This window comes from Drosophila grimshawi, unplaced genomic scaffold (genome assembly GCF_018153295.1).
Source record: "Drosophila grimshawi isolate 15287-2541.00 unplaced genomic scaffold, ASM1815329v1 contig_44, whole genome shotgun sequence".
Taxonomy (NCBI): domain Eukaryota; kingdom Metazoa; phylum Arthropoda; class Insecta; order Diptera; family Drosophilidae; genus Drosophila; species Drosophila grimshawi.
In genome coordinates this window covers 20,076,222-20,091,834 of record NW_025063240.1, presented here as the reverse complement: position 1 = coordinate 20,091,834, position 15,613 = coordinate 20,076,222, and the positions used below count along the sequence as shown (strand labels likewise).

The 15,613-nt window shown below is 39.3% G+C and overlaps 1 protein-coding gene across 3 annotated transcripts in view; it reads right to left on the bottom strand.

The window, feature by feature from the left end:
- Positions 1–15,613, bottom strand: part of LOC6556800 (Down syndrome cell adhesion molecule-like protein Dscam2) — a 39,725-nt gene that overhangs the window by 8,211 nt on the left and 15,901 nt on the right. For all 3 annotated transcript variants that reach the window (XM_032743021.2, XM_032743022.2, XM_032743023.2), the window contains exons 7-18: positions 12,301–12,466; positions 7,986–8,076; positions 7,806–7,893; positions 7,578–7,726; positions 7,388–7,511; positions 4,751–4,878; positions 3,887–4,023; positions 2,910–3,052; positions 1,905–2,066; positions 891–1,035; positions 384–820; positions 173–326 (exon numbers count right to left, since the gene is read on the bottom strand). In XM_032743021.2, the coding sequence (XP_032598912.1) occupies positions 173–326; positions 384–820; positions 891–1,035; positions 1,905–2,066; positions 2,910–3,052; positions 3,887–4,023; positions 4,751–4,878; positions 7,388–7,511; positions 7,578–7,726; positions 7,806–7,893; positions 7,986–8,076; positions 12,301–12,466 (1,924 nt within the window). The remainder of the gene's footprint in view (positions 1–172; positions 327–383; positions 821–890; positions 1,036–1,904; positions 2,067–2,909; positions 3,053–3,886; positions 4,024–4,750; positions 4,879–7,387; positions 7,512–7,577; positions 7,727–7,805; positions 7,894–7,985; positions 8,077–12,300; positions 12,467–15,613) is intronic.

Below are 15,613 nucleotides of genomic sequence, written 5' to 3'. Positions count from 1 at the left end.
GCTTGTTAGACTCCTCTCTAATAAATAATTATATTTATAAATAAAATGTATTTTATATATTTTCTGAAGCTGCGCCTATTCAAGTGTCGCGGAGTGTTTTTACTCAGCCAGTCAGGCAACAAAAGAGGCATAAGGATAGACAAGGATAAGAGTTGCGTTAAGGTAGACTTACCGTGAATCGAGCGACTCATCGAGATACTGTTGCGTTGCCTGAATCTTCCACTTGAAGTCAATGGGATTGTCGCCTTGGACATTGCACTGGACATGCACCTGTTTGCCCTTTGCCACCGAGATTTGTTTCGTTTTTGTTGGAAAATGGGCGGGCACTGCAAGAAGCGAGGGGCGTGGTAACGTATTAACTTTGTATATATCAGAATACCTACCATTCACTTTGAGAAAGATAACTTTGCTGACGCCGGATCCGATGTTGTTTTTGGCCTCGCACAGAAAGTGTCCTTGCGACTCCTTGCTGATCTTCTTGAAGAAGATGGTGCCATTGGCAAACAGTTGCACGCTCGGCTCATACAGGAAATCCTTGTACTCCCCGGGTGTCGGTCCAATAGCCTTCTTCCACGTGATTGTCGGTTTGGGATAACCCGCAGATTGGCAGTGCAGCAGCACATCTGTGCCGGACTGTGCGCTCGAATCCTTCGGCTCCAGTATCCATTTCGGTGGCACATTTACTGTTAGTGGCACTGTGAATCGCTCCGTGCCGGCAACGTTGCTGGCAATGCATGTATAATTCCCGGAATGATCCGAGGTAATGTGCTCGATGACCAAACTGGCCGAGTACTCATCCAAACGACGGAATACCTCGTTGCTGCAGGCAGCAAGATGAGTTATATGGGTTAAGCTTGTGTGGAATTAGTTTTTGTTCTGGTTCAGCTTACCCCGTGCCAATGAGCGGCTTGTTGTTGCGCTCCCAGCGAAAGCTGACGGGCAAATCGCCCTCAAGGATCTGACAGGATATCGCCGCCCGCATGCCCTCGCGCAACATATTCGTCATGGCCTGAATGGGCATGATTTTTGGCGGCACTGCAAGTGGCAAGGATAAGCATAAGCATTTTAGACAAAAACTAGAGAGATACTCTATGAATACCCTGTACTTATAGAAGGACTAAAGGAGGGGGTTATAAAACTGTGTATAAAACTTTGTGGCAGCCACAGATGGGGAATATAATGCAGAAGAAACTGATATATACACTGAGAAAATTTCAATTGCATAAAATTTGGGGCACTATTTATCTGGTTACAGGGTATCTCAGCTGGTCGTGCACTTTTCGGCTACGGCAAACTCTGATTACACTGATTACAAATGCCAAGTTGGCTTAAGCACAAAAGCCATCAGGGTTTTTGGGGGCTGCTTGGCTTGGCTATGGCTATGGTGGGTGTGGCAGGCAGCAGAAGGAGTGCGAGTAGGAGTCGTAGCCGGAGCCGGAGTCACCACATCAATGGGGCTTAGCAACAGCTGGCGCGCTGATAACAGCCCGGCACACAGTAAATGATTATGAAGAGCGAGATGCAGAGATAGCCACAGGCAGGAGACAACGACACAGACAAAAGTCAATGACTTTATTGTGGCACGCCTACCCCTAACAGCTGTGCCAACCCCTTACCCACCCACTCCCCACCCACTCGCTGTGTGCATGTGCATTAAAAGTGCTGGCAGCTGGAAATAGTTGCTGCGGCTGCTGTCGCTATGGCTGCTGCTGCTGCATAGTTTTGTTGCCCGTCTAATTGGAATAGTTTCATTGTGTGCAACAGCAGCAGAGGCAGCAATTGTTGTTGCTGTTGTTGTTGTTGATGCCACAGCAACTTTCTAATTTGAATATTGGGAGGGAAAAGGCATAGCAAATAGATAGGAAAGGCATCTCACATATTACGCATACGCAGCGTGTACTCACCCAACACTTGAATCTCAACGTTGCGCCTCGATGTCTGTTTCTGCTTGTTCTGGGCCATGCAGGTGTAGGTGCCCGCATCCTCCAATCTCTGCAGTTGCTCAATAATTAAGGTGCCATTGTTGTAGGCACGCTGTCGTCGATTTATGGGCAGCGTTTGGCCATCTTTTCGGAGCAGGAAAACACAATACACAAACACACAGCCATAAAATGGCATAAAAGAAACGAAACTTCCGGCAATTAATTTCACTCGAATAAAAACAGTACAACTTGTTTTTATTTATGATGGGCTATTCATAATCTTTTCAGGACTTTTATTATTTATACGTTTTGAAACAATTTTACGTTCGTACATATTTTTTTTGGGCTTTACTAATTTGTGTGCACAACACAATGGAAAGGAAAATTCAACAATTTTTAAATCATGTTGCAGTTTTGAAAAACATGAAGAACGTCAGAAATAAAGTTGAGGCACTGTTGTTAAATTAAGAGAATAATTATGTACATATGTCTATGGAAAATGCCATAAGCATAACAAATAAATATTATGATCTGTTTTTAAATAACAGACAGAGCACAAAAATAATATTTATAAATATGTTAAATCATTTTTTTCCAAAACTTTATTAAAATTGCAATGCAAAAACCATATAAATGAAATATGGTTCCCGAACAAAAAATATCAAATCAAATATTATCGAAACAAACAGATTTTACATTATTGCTACTTTAACAAAAAAATAAAAAAATAAATGCGGAAAATGTGCAGCAGTTTTGCAGTCTTTTTCGCAGTTTTTAATAATATTGTGCATATGTGATATGCACAATTGCAAACATGCGAGTTTTTAATAAAAAAAAACACGTGCCACAAGCAAAAGCAAACAGCAGCGTTGAAAGCGCATGAAGCACAAATTTGTCGAAGCGCGATTAAAGTATTCCATTTTTTATGAAGGTATTACGAACAATAAAGGTTGGGATTTATTATATATACAAAAATGTATTGCTTACCGCGCTCCCAATGTATTTTATCGATGGGATAACCGGCCACAGGACATTTAACAATCAAATCTGAGCCAGAGATTCCTGTTATTTTTGGCATTTCACGTATGTAAGGCAGTCCATAGATGTTCACTTTGGCGCTATGCGAGACCCTGCAGCGATATAAAAAACATACACAAGTCATAACTAACATTTAGGTGGGCCAAAACTGAAGGAAAAAAAAAACCCTGCACATTTATTGGGGTTGTGGGTAGCCTGTGGGGGAGGGTTGCCAGCATTTGTATACAGTTGTTGCCGCGCTGCTAAAAAGACTGACTCGACAAATTGTTTGGATTTTATGTCGCTTTCGCTTCCATTGTTCGCATACCCTTTATTATCTTGGGTATACCCAACACGGGCGCCTAGCATATGTTTTAATGCATAATGTGTTTGCTCTCAGGGGCAAATATGAAAATGGGTATAATAACTACTAAACTGTAGAGGTGAACAAAATAAAAGTATTGCTGTTTATATTATTACGTGCAGTAATTAAATATTTTAAACAAATAATTATTGTAGTTGTTGAATTACTTTAGAATTGACTATGGAACTGGGCATAAAATGATGATAGTAATATAAAATGATGATTTTTTTTTTGCATTGAGCATAGTATGTAATTACTTTGCTGATTCAAGAAAAGACAATTACTTAAGTAATTATGAAAGATTTGCTTCATTACATTAGTAATTGCTTTGTATTTAGGAAAAATGGAAAAACTGATGTTATAATATTTACAGGACATCTCAAAGTCGCATAAAATACTGTCAGGCAACTCTCTTCTAGTTTTTACTATGCTGTGTAGCAATTAAATTTATGATTTAGCATGGAAATGCTTTTTATGCCTCTATCCGAGTGCACAGCTTTGTGTGTGCCACATCCGCACAAACATACATATGGAATAAGTGTGTTTGTGTGTATTTTTTATTTATGGAACTATGGCCACTCACTTGCCAATCGCATTCTGCGCCGTGCAGGTGTATTCGCCGCCATCCTCCTCCTTGACATTTGAAATATTCACATGGCTGATGACATCGTCATGGATGGTAACATATTGACCCACTAAAAACCGAGAGCTGTCTGGTATCTGAAAAGGGCAGAGAGCAAGTTAAATCAATACCGTATAAAATATAGTTAAGATAATGTCAATTAGTTGATAAAATATTCCCATTTTCGCAGAGCGAGAAAGAAAGCTATGAAAAATTCATGTAAATCGAATTGATTGAAATTGCATAAAATTTACACAAGCCTGACAGCCAAGAAGAAAAAGCAGACGGAGAAAGATGCTGCAGCAGCAGTCGAAAGGAAAATGTGGAAATTTATGCAAAGAAAGAAAACGAAACAAATCCTTGAAAATGCGCCATGGACCATGACAGGCAGCGAGAAAATGCTTGAATATGAAAAGGAAAAATAAAACACAGAAAATCAAGTGTAGCAAAAGCAAAGCAAAAGCCATGGGGCATGTTAAGCATGCCCCAAAAAGCGGAGGCTTACGATGGTTAGTTGGCGGGGGTAAGTTGCGCCAATTTTAGGGGCAGCTGAAAGAGTTCGCTGTTGCAGCAAACGCAAACGCTTTTCGTAAACATTTATGCATAGTCGTTTGTGTGTGTGTGTGTGTGTGTGTGTGTGTAGTGTAAGCAACTCCATCATCATCAAGTTGCATGTGACGATAGCTGGCGGAAACGGAAGCGCTGCCTGCATTTCCGCTTGCGATGCATGCTTCTAAGTAAGTGCTTAGTACGTGTGTGAAATTTCTCCCTTTCACTCGTTGCCTCTCTCTCTCTCTCACACACTCTTGTGCTGGCAAAACTTACCGGAAATCCGTCCAAAGACCATGTAAATTGCGGCAGTGGATTTCCGGTAGCAACGCATTTCAATGATACAGTCGGACCCGGCTGCAGTGTTTGCTCTGAAAACCAATAAAGCAGTTCCGGCGAAGCATCTAAAATAGAAAGAGATGAAGATTGAGTTGTAGATAAAGTTAGGCTACTCATCTGTGTGTGTGTGTGTGTGTTGTGGGGTGTGTAAGAGTGTTTTGGGGTTGGGGTTAAGCCTCATATGTTAAGGGTATTTCTTTAATGAGCTCGTCCTCAAGTGTGTGTGTAGGTGAGTGTGTGCTTGTGTATGCATAAGTGGCAAGTGCTTATTGGAAAATACAAAAAAAAGAGAGATGCGTGTCCCCTCTTTGAATTTCATTATTGAAGTGATCCGGACTGAAAAGGTTAGTTTCAAATGAAATATGTAATTGAAATTTCTAGAAATACCAGGAGCTGTTGCTTAAACAGTGAGTGAAACCGGAACCCGTTATGTTAATCGACATCGACCTATTGACTAGAACTCGAACCGCATCAGACCGGAACCGAAACCATTAACTGAAATTGACCGATTGTAATTCAGAACTGGACCCGGAACGGAATATTTGAACAATCTTTAATACGAATTTGTTTATATTTTTACTTTAACTGCAGATCTCGAGGCACACATTATTCTAATGAAATAAAATTCCTAGAAACGTAAAAAAATCCATTAAATTTCCGCAGTGCTTCTTAAACTCATATCTGAAAGAAGAGTCTTTAATAAGTATTTTTGTATACTTACTTTTATTACAGATTTCTAAGCACTTTTCTGGTTCATATCTCTTGTGAGCATTTCTTAACATTTACTTTGATTTGTAAACTGCAATTTCTAACGAATTTTAATAGGACCTCAACAGCTGCATTTTAAGTGCAAGTCTCAAAGCACAAAACTCATCTAATTCTGTATATTTATTTCTCGAATTTCTTGCGCTTGAATTTCAATTCATATACAACATGTTTCTTAGTGTTTGTAAGTTTTGCTTGCTGTGCTTTGCTTTGCTGCTGCTGCTGCTGCTGAATATTTGCTGGTAAAATCAAAATCAGATTCGGAAAATGCTTTTCCACATGTCTTTGGCTTTGACTCTGGAGGAGGAAAAGTGCATCTGACAAGCGAGGAGAAGCAAGAGAAAGCGAGCAAAATGTTATCCAGCTGATGAAAATTGTATCAATTTCCGCAACGAGGCAAAGAATTTGGCGATGAAAATATCTGCGCAACGACATTGCCAGTTATAAGCTGCTATATTTATTTGCTACCAGCAACACACACACATACACACACACACACACACACATATAAAGAGGCAGCTCGGTTGACACAATTGCTGCCATATCCGGCCGCTTAATGGCGCTTCTCTGCCAGCCACAGCGCAATTTGGGGGTTTGAGCCTCACAGCTTTTAACACTTGGCTGTGTGTGCGAGTGTGTGTGTGTGTGTGTGTGTGTGTGTGTGTGTGTGTGTGTCTGATTTGGTGTGTCTGTTTGTGTGTAAGCATGCCAATAATATATCGAAATCAATTTCCGTTTGTGCCTAAAAGCAAATCAAAAACGTTGCCAAAGCCGCCAAAGCAACAAAGCGCGAATATGCGCTGTCTACAGAGCTGCCTCTGTGTGTGTGTGTGTGTGTGTGTGTATACGTGTGTATGTGTGTGTGTGTATTTGTGTGTGAGCCCAAGGCTGTTAAATGTTACAATGTGTTAGGGTCTATGCGGAGTTATTTTATGTATACACTCGACGAAAAAGAGTTGCTCTTCAATTCAATTTCAAGATATGTTGGCAGAGCTCAACTGTTTTAAAACAAGAAAAATCGTTCTAAATTCAATCCGCAAATCGAAAACAAAGATCAAAGAATTTCAAACCGGAACCGAATACAAAACTTTATCTATTAAACTTTAGAACGGCACAAAATTGTTTAACATTTTTTATTTTTTGAATACGGAAATATAACGAATATCTCAGACAATTTGCAACGATTAATTACCTTAAAGGAAACCTTTACACTTAACGAACCGATCTGAAATCCCGATAAGTATGCAACATAATCGGAACATTACTGATTATGTTGCATACTTATCAGGATTTCAAATCTAGATTACAAAATTCAAGTTGGAAGGAACAACCTTTTATACAGCCAATGCTGAGATATCTCTTAGCAACATGAAGTCAGCGCCTCTTTTTTTAAGTGTACAAATAGCTGTGTGTGTGTGTTTAGTGGCTGTGGCTAGATTTTTAGTGCTGGTAATAAAATTAAGTTGTCAGCCTGCGCTTTATGGCAGCTAAGCAGCATTTTTGTTGCTGTTGTTGTCGTTTCCATTGTTGTTGCCAGCAATTTGCCAAATTCGAAATTAATGAAATGCAATTATGACAAACATTTATTTGTGCGGTTCCTGCGGTCATTCAGAACGCAACGGAAATTTCGCTATTTGATTTGGTTGTGGATAGGCTAACTGAGGTGTCTGTTGTGAGTTTTGTGAGTGTTTGTGGCAATAAGTGCCCCATTAGTGGACATCATTGGTGTTAATTTATAACGATTGCTATTAATATGTGATATGATGTGACAATAATAGTAATAATACTAATAATAATCATTTGGCTTACCGCCCAATTGAAGCTCGGCTGTTGATTGGATTTGCTCCCATTCGTTGGACACGAAACACTGATACATGCCCGGATCATCCTTTTGCACCTTCTTAATGATGAGACGCGCCGGATCCGTTAAAATCTGTTATATATATATGGAAATATAGTTAGAGTTTGGTTGGGTCGAATTTTAGTTTCTTGCACGCACCTCGACACGATTGTCCCTGAGTATGGGTTTGCCATCGTGCAGCCAGTTGACGTCGTGCACCGGATGGCCAGAGACAATGCATTGGAATTGTGCATCCTTGTCCACATCAACGGTTTGCACTTGCGGCTGCAGGTGGGCCGTCAGCGGTGCTATGTGGTGTGAATGAAAATACAGATAGCTAAGTATGGGGGCTGGGCACAACTAGCAAGCATAACACCACTCACTCACCTGTCACCGTGAGCGACACTTGAATGGTCTCCTCGCCAGCTGTATTGTTTACCCAGCACAGATATTTCCCACTGTCCTCGAGACGCGCCTGCAATGGCATAAATCAATGGCAATCACAATATTTGGCTTTCATTTCCATGCTGCACCCCCGAGGGGCTGGGGAGGTTTTCCAATACCCACCTTGGTGATTTTGAGCAGACCTGCGGATACGATGGTAATGCGTTCACTCAGCTGTAGCGGCAACAGTTGCTCGTTCTCCTCCTTGAACCAACTATCAGATACAAGGATACAAAAAGAGAGAGCGAGATAGGGAGACGTATTAAGCAAACAAAACGGTTACGAGCGGAATGCGTTTAAAATCCATTTTATCTTATTTCATTTTCATTTTATGTGTTTCAATGTTCCTTTGTGGTCTTAATCAAATTAATATGGTGATTGCATTATCAATAAAGAACATTCACTGCTATTGAGTGCCTTCTCATTCCTTTTTTCTCCGTCAACTGTGGCCTTTGATTGCCGCTTGTTGCCTCGAAATGCATTCAACATCGATTTCAATAGGATGCAAAATGATTACCGCACTTTACAAGGAGAGCTCGCCGATGGAAGGAGAAACTGGCCAAGCGCTCAATGCAAATGTTAATAAAAAAACAAGAGTGCTGTAGGCGAGACAGCTCGACGAGTTGATACCCTGTGGCGAAGTTTTTAAATAATAATAGTAAAATGAATATGAAAGGGATGATTTATGGACTCAGCTGTTGAATCTGATCAGAAATATATATATATATATATATATTATTGTAGATACTTCCTGCTGCCTCGTACATACTTTTGCACATCTTCATTATACCCATCGTAAACATATTTAATTGGTTCAGGATATAAGCAAGCCCATAAGGGAAGGTTGCCACATTCAGTATGCATTTTGATTGCCTTGCTTAACTAGTAATTAGGGTATAGCCATTTATTGATAAAGCTGGTTTTAAAAATATTGCACTCTCAACTTTATATGTTGTATCAATCTAGAGTTCAAACTATGTTTAAGGATTGTTGGCTGTTCAGTTATGGTTGTGGGAGATTTGAATAGTTGCCCACATTTTATATTTAGTTACAAAAATTCATTGCAATTGGATAGCCATTCATTAATTCCACTTACAGTTCGTTATTATTGAAACTAAATATAATTGTATTTTATTCAAGAGCATATTAAGTTCGTTTTGTGCACAGTTTGATTTCATATTTTATCTTCCACATCTTCTTTTATTTCTCATTTTAATGCTGCACAAATATCAATTGCGAAAATCAACAGAGAACGTGCATTTTTCCCCCAAGTGCGTGCCATAATCTGTTTGATATCCCTACCTCCATGTATTACTGCCCCTTATCCCTCACCCATCCTCCATCTCCACCTCCTCCTCTTCACATCGCACTCAGCATGCCCCATTTGCAGCAATGTACAATTTATATGCAGCATTCTGTTGCATTTTTAATCAAGTTATTGATTTTAATTTGGCTTTAATTGCTTTTGAGTGCATATCGCATCTTGTGGCGCTGTGCGTAGCACGTGGCAAGCTGCTCGGGCATTTTCTTAATTGAAATCTGGCGAAAATTCATATTCATCACATTAAGGAAATGTCATATGCTCAACGCTGATCGATTAACAGCAGGAGCGTGTCTGCTTTTGTAAGCTACACCCAAAAAATACTATAAAATAGAAATTTATTTTGTGAGCAATGAGCAAAGATGAAGTTGAGGTTTTTGCAGATGGAATGTGAACCGCAACAGCAGCGTTAAGCAACTTGCCAACTATTTAAACATTTATGAGCAGCAGCAGCAGCAGTGGGACAACCAGGATGCGGACGTTGCAACAAAACAATGCAGCAGAATACACAACAAAAGTTGCCTCGCTGTTGTCGCCTCGGTGGCTTCCAACTATGATTGTTGTTGCGGTTGTTGTGGTTGTTGCTCCTGCTGTTGTTGTTGCTGTTGGCATTGCACATCTTGGTCTTGGTTGTCGCTCAGCGGGCGGCATCAAATAGCAAACAAAAACCAAAACCAAGTGAGCATGTTACAGTTGCACTTGGATACGACTAAGTAATACTCTGCAGCTGAAAGAAGTATCTCAGCTTTGTGACACTAAAACTTATAAATTGTAAGAGATATCTTATTGAGCCTTGAAGACCTTTGAAAAAGGTAGACTCTAGTTCTGGAATACATTTATCACCATTTACAGTCCATTCTTCAATATTTCTTAAAAATGATATAAAAATATTAAATGCAATCAAGTCCTTTTCCATCATAAGCAGAGTATATCAAAGAGAGAGAGAGAGAGAGAGAGAGTGAGAGAGAGAGTGGGTGAACCATGACAGCGGCAACAGTGCATATCGTAGCGTATCCTGGGCATGCATGTTTTATGCATGCAACACCGAAGGACATCGTCGCTACAATGACCCATTATGCGCTGCTACATTGCGTCCTTCGGCCCCATAAAAAGCAATGCATGTTTTAGCACTCCAACATTGCCATGATGATGAGCCAAGTGCCAAGTGGCGACTGCCAAGGCAAGTGTCCTCCGTGCCCCCGTTGTGTCCTGCGTGTCCTGTGCCCAGTGATTACCTTTGCCAAGCTGTCTTTCAGCTTCAAGCGGCACTCAGAAAGCAATTTGCCATTTTGGCCATAAACGTTGCTCATTTGATTGATTTGTGCTTGACACAAATGGCAAGAGCAAAGGCAAAAAAAAATGTTGTGTTTGAATTGGCCCCCGGGAAATCTACATATCGCTGGCAGGAAAGCGACTACTTCAAAGAGCTCTTGTGCTGACTAGCAGATAAATGCTGGCGCCTGCCACGTATGTGACACGACTTTCAAGTGCCACAATAAACAATATTTGATCTATGGTGTCAAAGGTCAGCCCAGACAGCAGCCGGAGCGGAAAAAGGAGTCAACAGGCTGCTCTGATAAATGCCTTTGAACTGCCAGTCACGCAGTCTAAGCTGTAAAATATATTGTAAAAATATAATTTTTATAATAAATATTTAATGATTTTTCTTCGAGTTTTTAGTTGCCTGGCTGACTATTTGTTTGCTTGAATTTAATGTGCCTAAACACGAATTTATTTTAACAAGAATTTATATCTGTTATAAATTATTCAGATTTATCGTAAGAGATAGAAGACTGTTGCATTAATTTCTACTTCAACTGTTATCTGTTTCCGGAGCGACAAACATTAAATTATTTAACAAACATTGACAGCTTTGGTTTATGTGTGTGATGCGTGGATTTTGGAAAATTTATTGCTGTGCGTTGATTCAGATTGAGATTATTAGAATAAATAATAGAAGCTTGGTGCCACTGACAGGCTTAATTGAAAATGGTTAGGGATTATATCTTCTGGACAGGAGATCTACCAGATGGTGTAACTAGATTAAAATGAAAATCCAGGTTGTTGGGCTGTTCAACAAGTCGTCTCCTATATCGAATGCCAGGCCTTGCCACAAATTGCTTGTTGTGTTTATTGATTTGCGTTGAGCAGCTGAGCATTGAAGAATGTTTTCAGATTCTTGTTCAGGAATGTTGACGTTGAAATTCTTGGGCTGTCCACAAAAACATGTTCATATTGCCATATTTATATATTTATTTACTTACAAAACGCTTTAATACCCTGAATCAATGAAAAATCTGCAAATGGGAATAATCAATTTGCTATGATATAATCAACAATACTAAATACGCTTTATAAACATGAAGTTAGCTGGTTTCTTAGCCAGGCTTATATACCCTTAACCTCAAGCACCAGATACCCAACAGATGAGTAAATGAGTGAGTTAAATTGACATATGTCAACCGTTTTCAGACTCGACCTGGTGCTGCAATAACTGACTGCTTTTGTGCTCATCCATTGGCATTTCTGGTAGCTCTGCAAGTCTCTTGTTGAGACTTGTTTGTTTTCCAGCTGTGGCTGATTTTATAATATTCTCGATTCTATTTGATTTATATTCTCTGACTTATTTTTCATATCTTTTAAAGCAGACAGCCATCAATATTTAGATATTCTGCATTGGATAAGACTTTAAGGTATCGGAAAAGTTCCAAATTTGTCTATATCCAGTTCAGTCTGCTTCTGCCGTGGCAATCTTCACTGCTTAACAAACCATAGAATATTTGTTCGTTTTCACAGCATTTTTAGCTTTCATGTAGCTCACATTTGACAATTTGCCTGACATTCTTTTTCGTATTATATTTTCGATTATTTCCTTTTTTTTTTGCTGGTTTCCTTTTTGCGCGTTTTTTTTGGCAGGCGTGCTAAATATTTCACATTGTCATAAAATGCGCGGTAACTGTGCGCATGCCACGCCCCCAAGCACCCCATACTGTTACCCTTTCAGCAGATGTGACCTGTGCGACAGCTGTGGCAACAACCAAAAAAAAAAATATAATAAAACCAGCTGCTGCTGCTTTTTTTTTGTTGGCTTGGTTTGCTTGGTTGCTTGTTACTCACCGATATGTCGGCACCGGATGTCCTTGAGCAATGCACGGCAACGTTGTTTGGCCATTAAGGACGACATGCCGCATCGAATGCTTCTCAACATTAATGCGCGGCTGTACCATGCCCTTGGGCTCCGTTACAATAATGCGACCGGGATATGTCGAAATTTGTATTTCACCTGTAAAAGATACAAAAAAAACACACACACAGACAGGTTAACATATGTGGCAACAGCAGCTACAACAATTTAGACAAGTGCCGACTGGCAGCTGATGCTTTGTGACTTTGCGTTAGATCTAAGTGTGTTTGTGTGTGCTGAGTCCACTTATCGCAGCATATAAATTTATATGTATATATTTTTTTAATTAATTAAAAGTAAATGAAAGCAATCAAGCTGATTGCCCCCCAAGTTCCAGCCACTAGATAACCACAGGCAAATAGGCGAGTGGGAGAGGATGCGCGGCCAGGCAGCGGAGATAGGAGTTGGCTGCTCCTTGCATTCATTATGTATGCACACTATGGTAAGCTGCCAATGAGTTTTGTATAGTTTTGCTCATGAAAGAAAAAGCTACCTATAAATTATATACTTTCATTTTAATTTCAGATCACGAATATGGGCTAAAAGAAAAATGGGTGCAGAGCTGAGTGGAATTTACTTTCATACAATTATCCTTGTGTACCGTTGAGTGTATTACAATGTTGTCCTAACATACGCAATGCAAATATACATAAAATATATATATTCTTGATTAGCATCACTTGTCTGCCTGTCTATGTCAGCCTTGTTGCTATCTTGTTGAAACATGGTCTTTTCTGACTGTCTAACTAACTTAACAAAATAAAGAGATAAATTGTGTTACTTGGACTTTATCCTAATTGACAAGTATTTATGAATTCTGTTACTTAATCTGAATATAAATATAAGCTATAGCTTTTAATTCAGTTTAACTTAAGGCCAGAAATGATACACTTTTATTAAATTAAAAAAAGATAATAAAAATAACATTGTATTTGATGATGTCTAGACACACTATCAGCAATTATATAGAGTATGCAATTGTCAAGTAGGCAGAGTTTTCTTTGTTCTCTTGCTATAATTATTTAATGTATGTCCTTTTGTCCGACCTTCGCTGGCGGCCTGCTCCGGTGGCCTGGTGTCTATGGACGTGGTTTAATGGCAGCTGCTTTAAATCATGTAATCGCATCCATTTCTATTTCTGTTAACGCAACATGACAGCTAATCCGGGAGTGCGTTTGCCTCCCTTGGCCCAGTTGGCCAACAAAATCTGGTTGCCATGCTGTGTTCCCATTGTCCTTGTTCTGTGTTTCTCTCACTCTATCTCTCTCTTCCCCCCTCTCTCTCACTCTCTAGCTTCCAATTTAATTTATAATTTTGCACGAACATGATCATCGTCTGCAACAGCATAATTATTATTATTATTATTATTATTATTATCAGCAGCAGCCGCTATAGCTCTTCGCCTCCCTGTAGCCACACCCACTGCTTGGTCTCTTTGCTCTATTGTGCATTAGAAGTCGTATTATTGTTAGCCGCCATTGTTGTGCACCTTATTGTGCAAAATAAATGGATTTTTGGTTTAAATTGTAATTATGCGCTGTCTGCCCAGACACACACACACACACATACACACACACACGCCCACAGCACACAGGCCACATTTATATATGTAGAAATAAATATACAAAACTGTTGCCTGCTTTTGAGGGCACCAGGTAAAGCCAGCTCGTAAATTGAGCGTACACTCGCCAAAAAATTTGAGAACTATATATTCATTGAAGTAGAAAAGTGCTTTTACTAAGTATATTGTGCCTACAAGATTTTTAGAGACTTTGTTAACTTAGATTTATAGTCTTTTAAAAAGATTTCAAAGTGAATGCGAATGTAAATAGAACAGAGTTTTTCCAAGTGTAGTCTCTTTCTGTATATGCAGATGTGTGTGTGTAAATGTATATGTGCCTGTTATCTGTGCTAAATGAATTAGTTATGGCCAACTCTGCCCGCTAGCAGCCAGAACTGTTTCATGTTACACTTTTAATGAGTGCACTCTAAGCCGTTTTTAATGTCAGTCAGCAAGTGTGTGTTGAATTGTGTGTGTGTGTGTATTAGTATGTGTGTATGGTTAGTGTGTGTAATGTTGGTCACTAGCATAGTTATTGTTTAGCACTCGTAATTAATATGCGAGGTTTACACACACACACACTCACTGATGCTGGCGGTTTTTGTTTGAGAATTTAAATTAATTAATATGTTTAATAATTTGGGGCAAAGTCTTAAGACATCAGTGCTTGAGAATAGGGCTACCAAAGGGTCTGACGATATTGTTGCAGGATAACACAAAATTAAACTTGCAGCGAACTGTAAACAAACTTGACCGACAAAGGAGATGGGCTGGGAGGGGAGCGGCAGGGTTTTGTGGCATCAACTTTTATCGTATTGATTGATGATGTGTAATATGCGCCACAAAGGCTAATAGAAATTCAGCTTAAGCGCATTTTCACACACAATAAACTTCAAATAAGCAGAACGACGAGTTATACACACTCACACACACGCACAGGCACACACACACAGGCACACACACAAAAAAAGATCTCACGTATTGACTTGGATTCTATCTCCGTTTGGATTGCTTGCCACATACCCTTTTACTCTGTGTGTGTGTGTGTGTCTCAGCAAGCATTTTGTGTTGTACATGTCTCTGACAAGCTGAGAAGTTGGCAGCAGCTGCCCCCTTCTCCACCCACTTTGCAAATTGCCCTTTGCCAGGGATTGAATGTCACACATCATAAATTATGCACAACAAAACTCAAATTGACTTGGCCAAACAGCAACTATAAACTTTAGATTTGCAGACAACTACAAAAACAACAAACAGCAATCGAATTGAGTTGGGCAAATAATTTAATGTTCTTGGGTAGTAAAACATGAAAAGGAAACTATTTAAATGTGCCTCTAACAATAGGCAATCAAGAATAGAAAACTCACCGGACTCGAGTCGAGTGATGAGCTTAATATAAATTTATATATATGATATATAGAGTGTAAATGAGAATTTATGGCCAAAAATAATAGTTATAAAGGTTGTTTCTCTTGCCTTGATTGTTTGAGTTGGCAGAGTGGCTTTTATTAGGATTCTAAAAAGGCAAACTTAAATCAAAAAACTAAATAATTTTTGTTTACTTTGTAAGCTGTCAAATGCCTATTCTTTCATGATAATTTAAAAAGTTATAATTAGATTGTTTCTTTATTTTGCTGCCAGATTCTTTATTTTATTAAGATTTTTAATAAATTTGAGTAAGACTA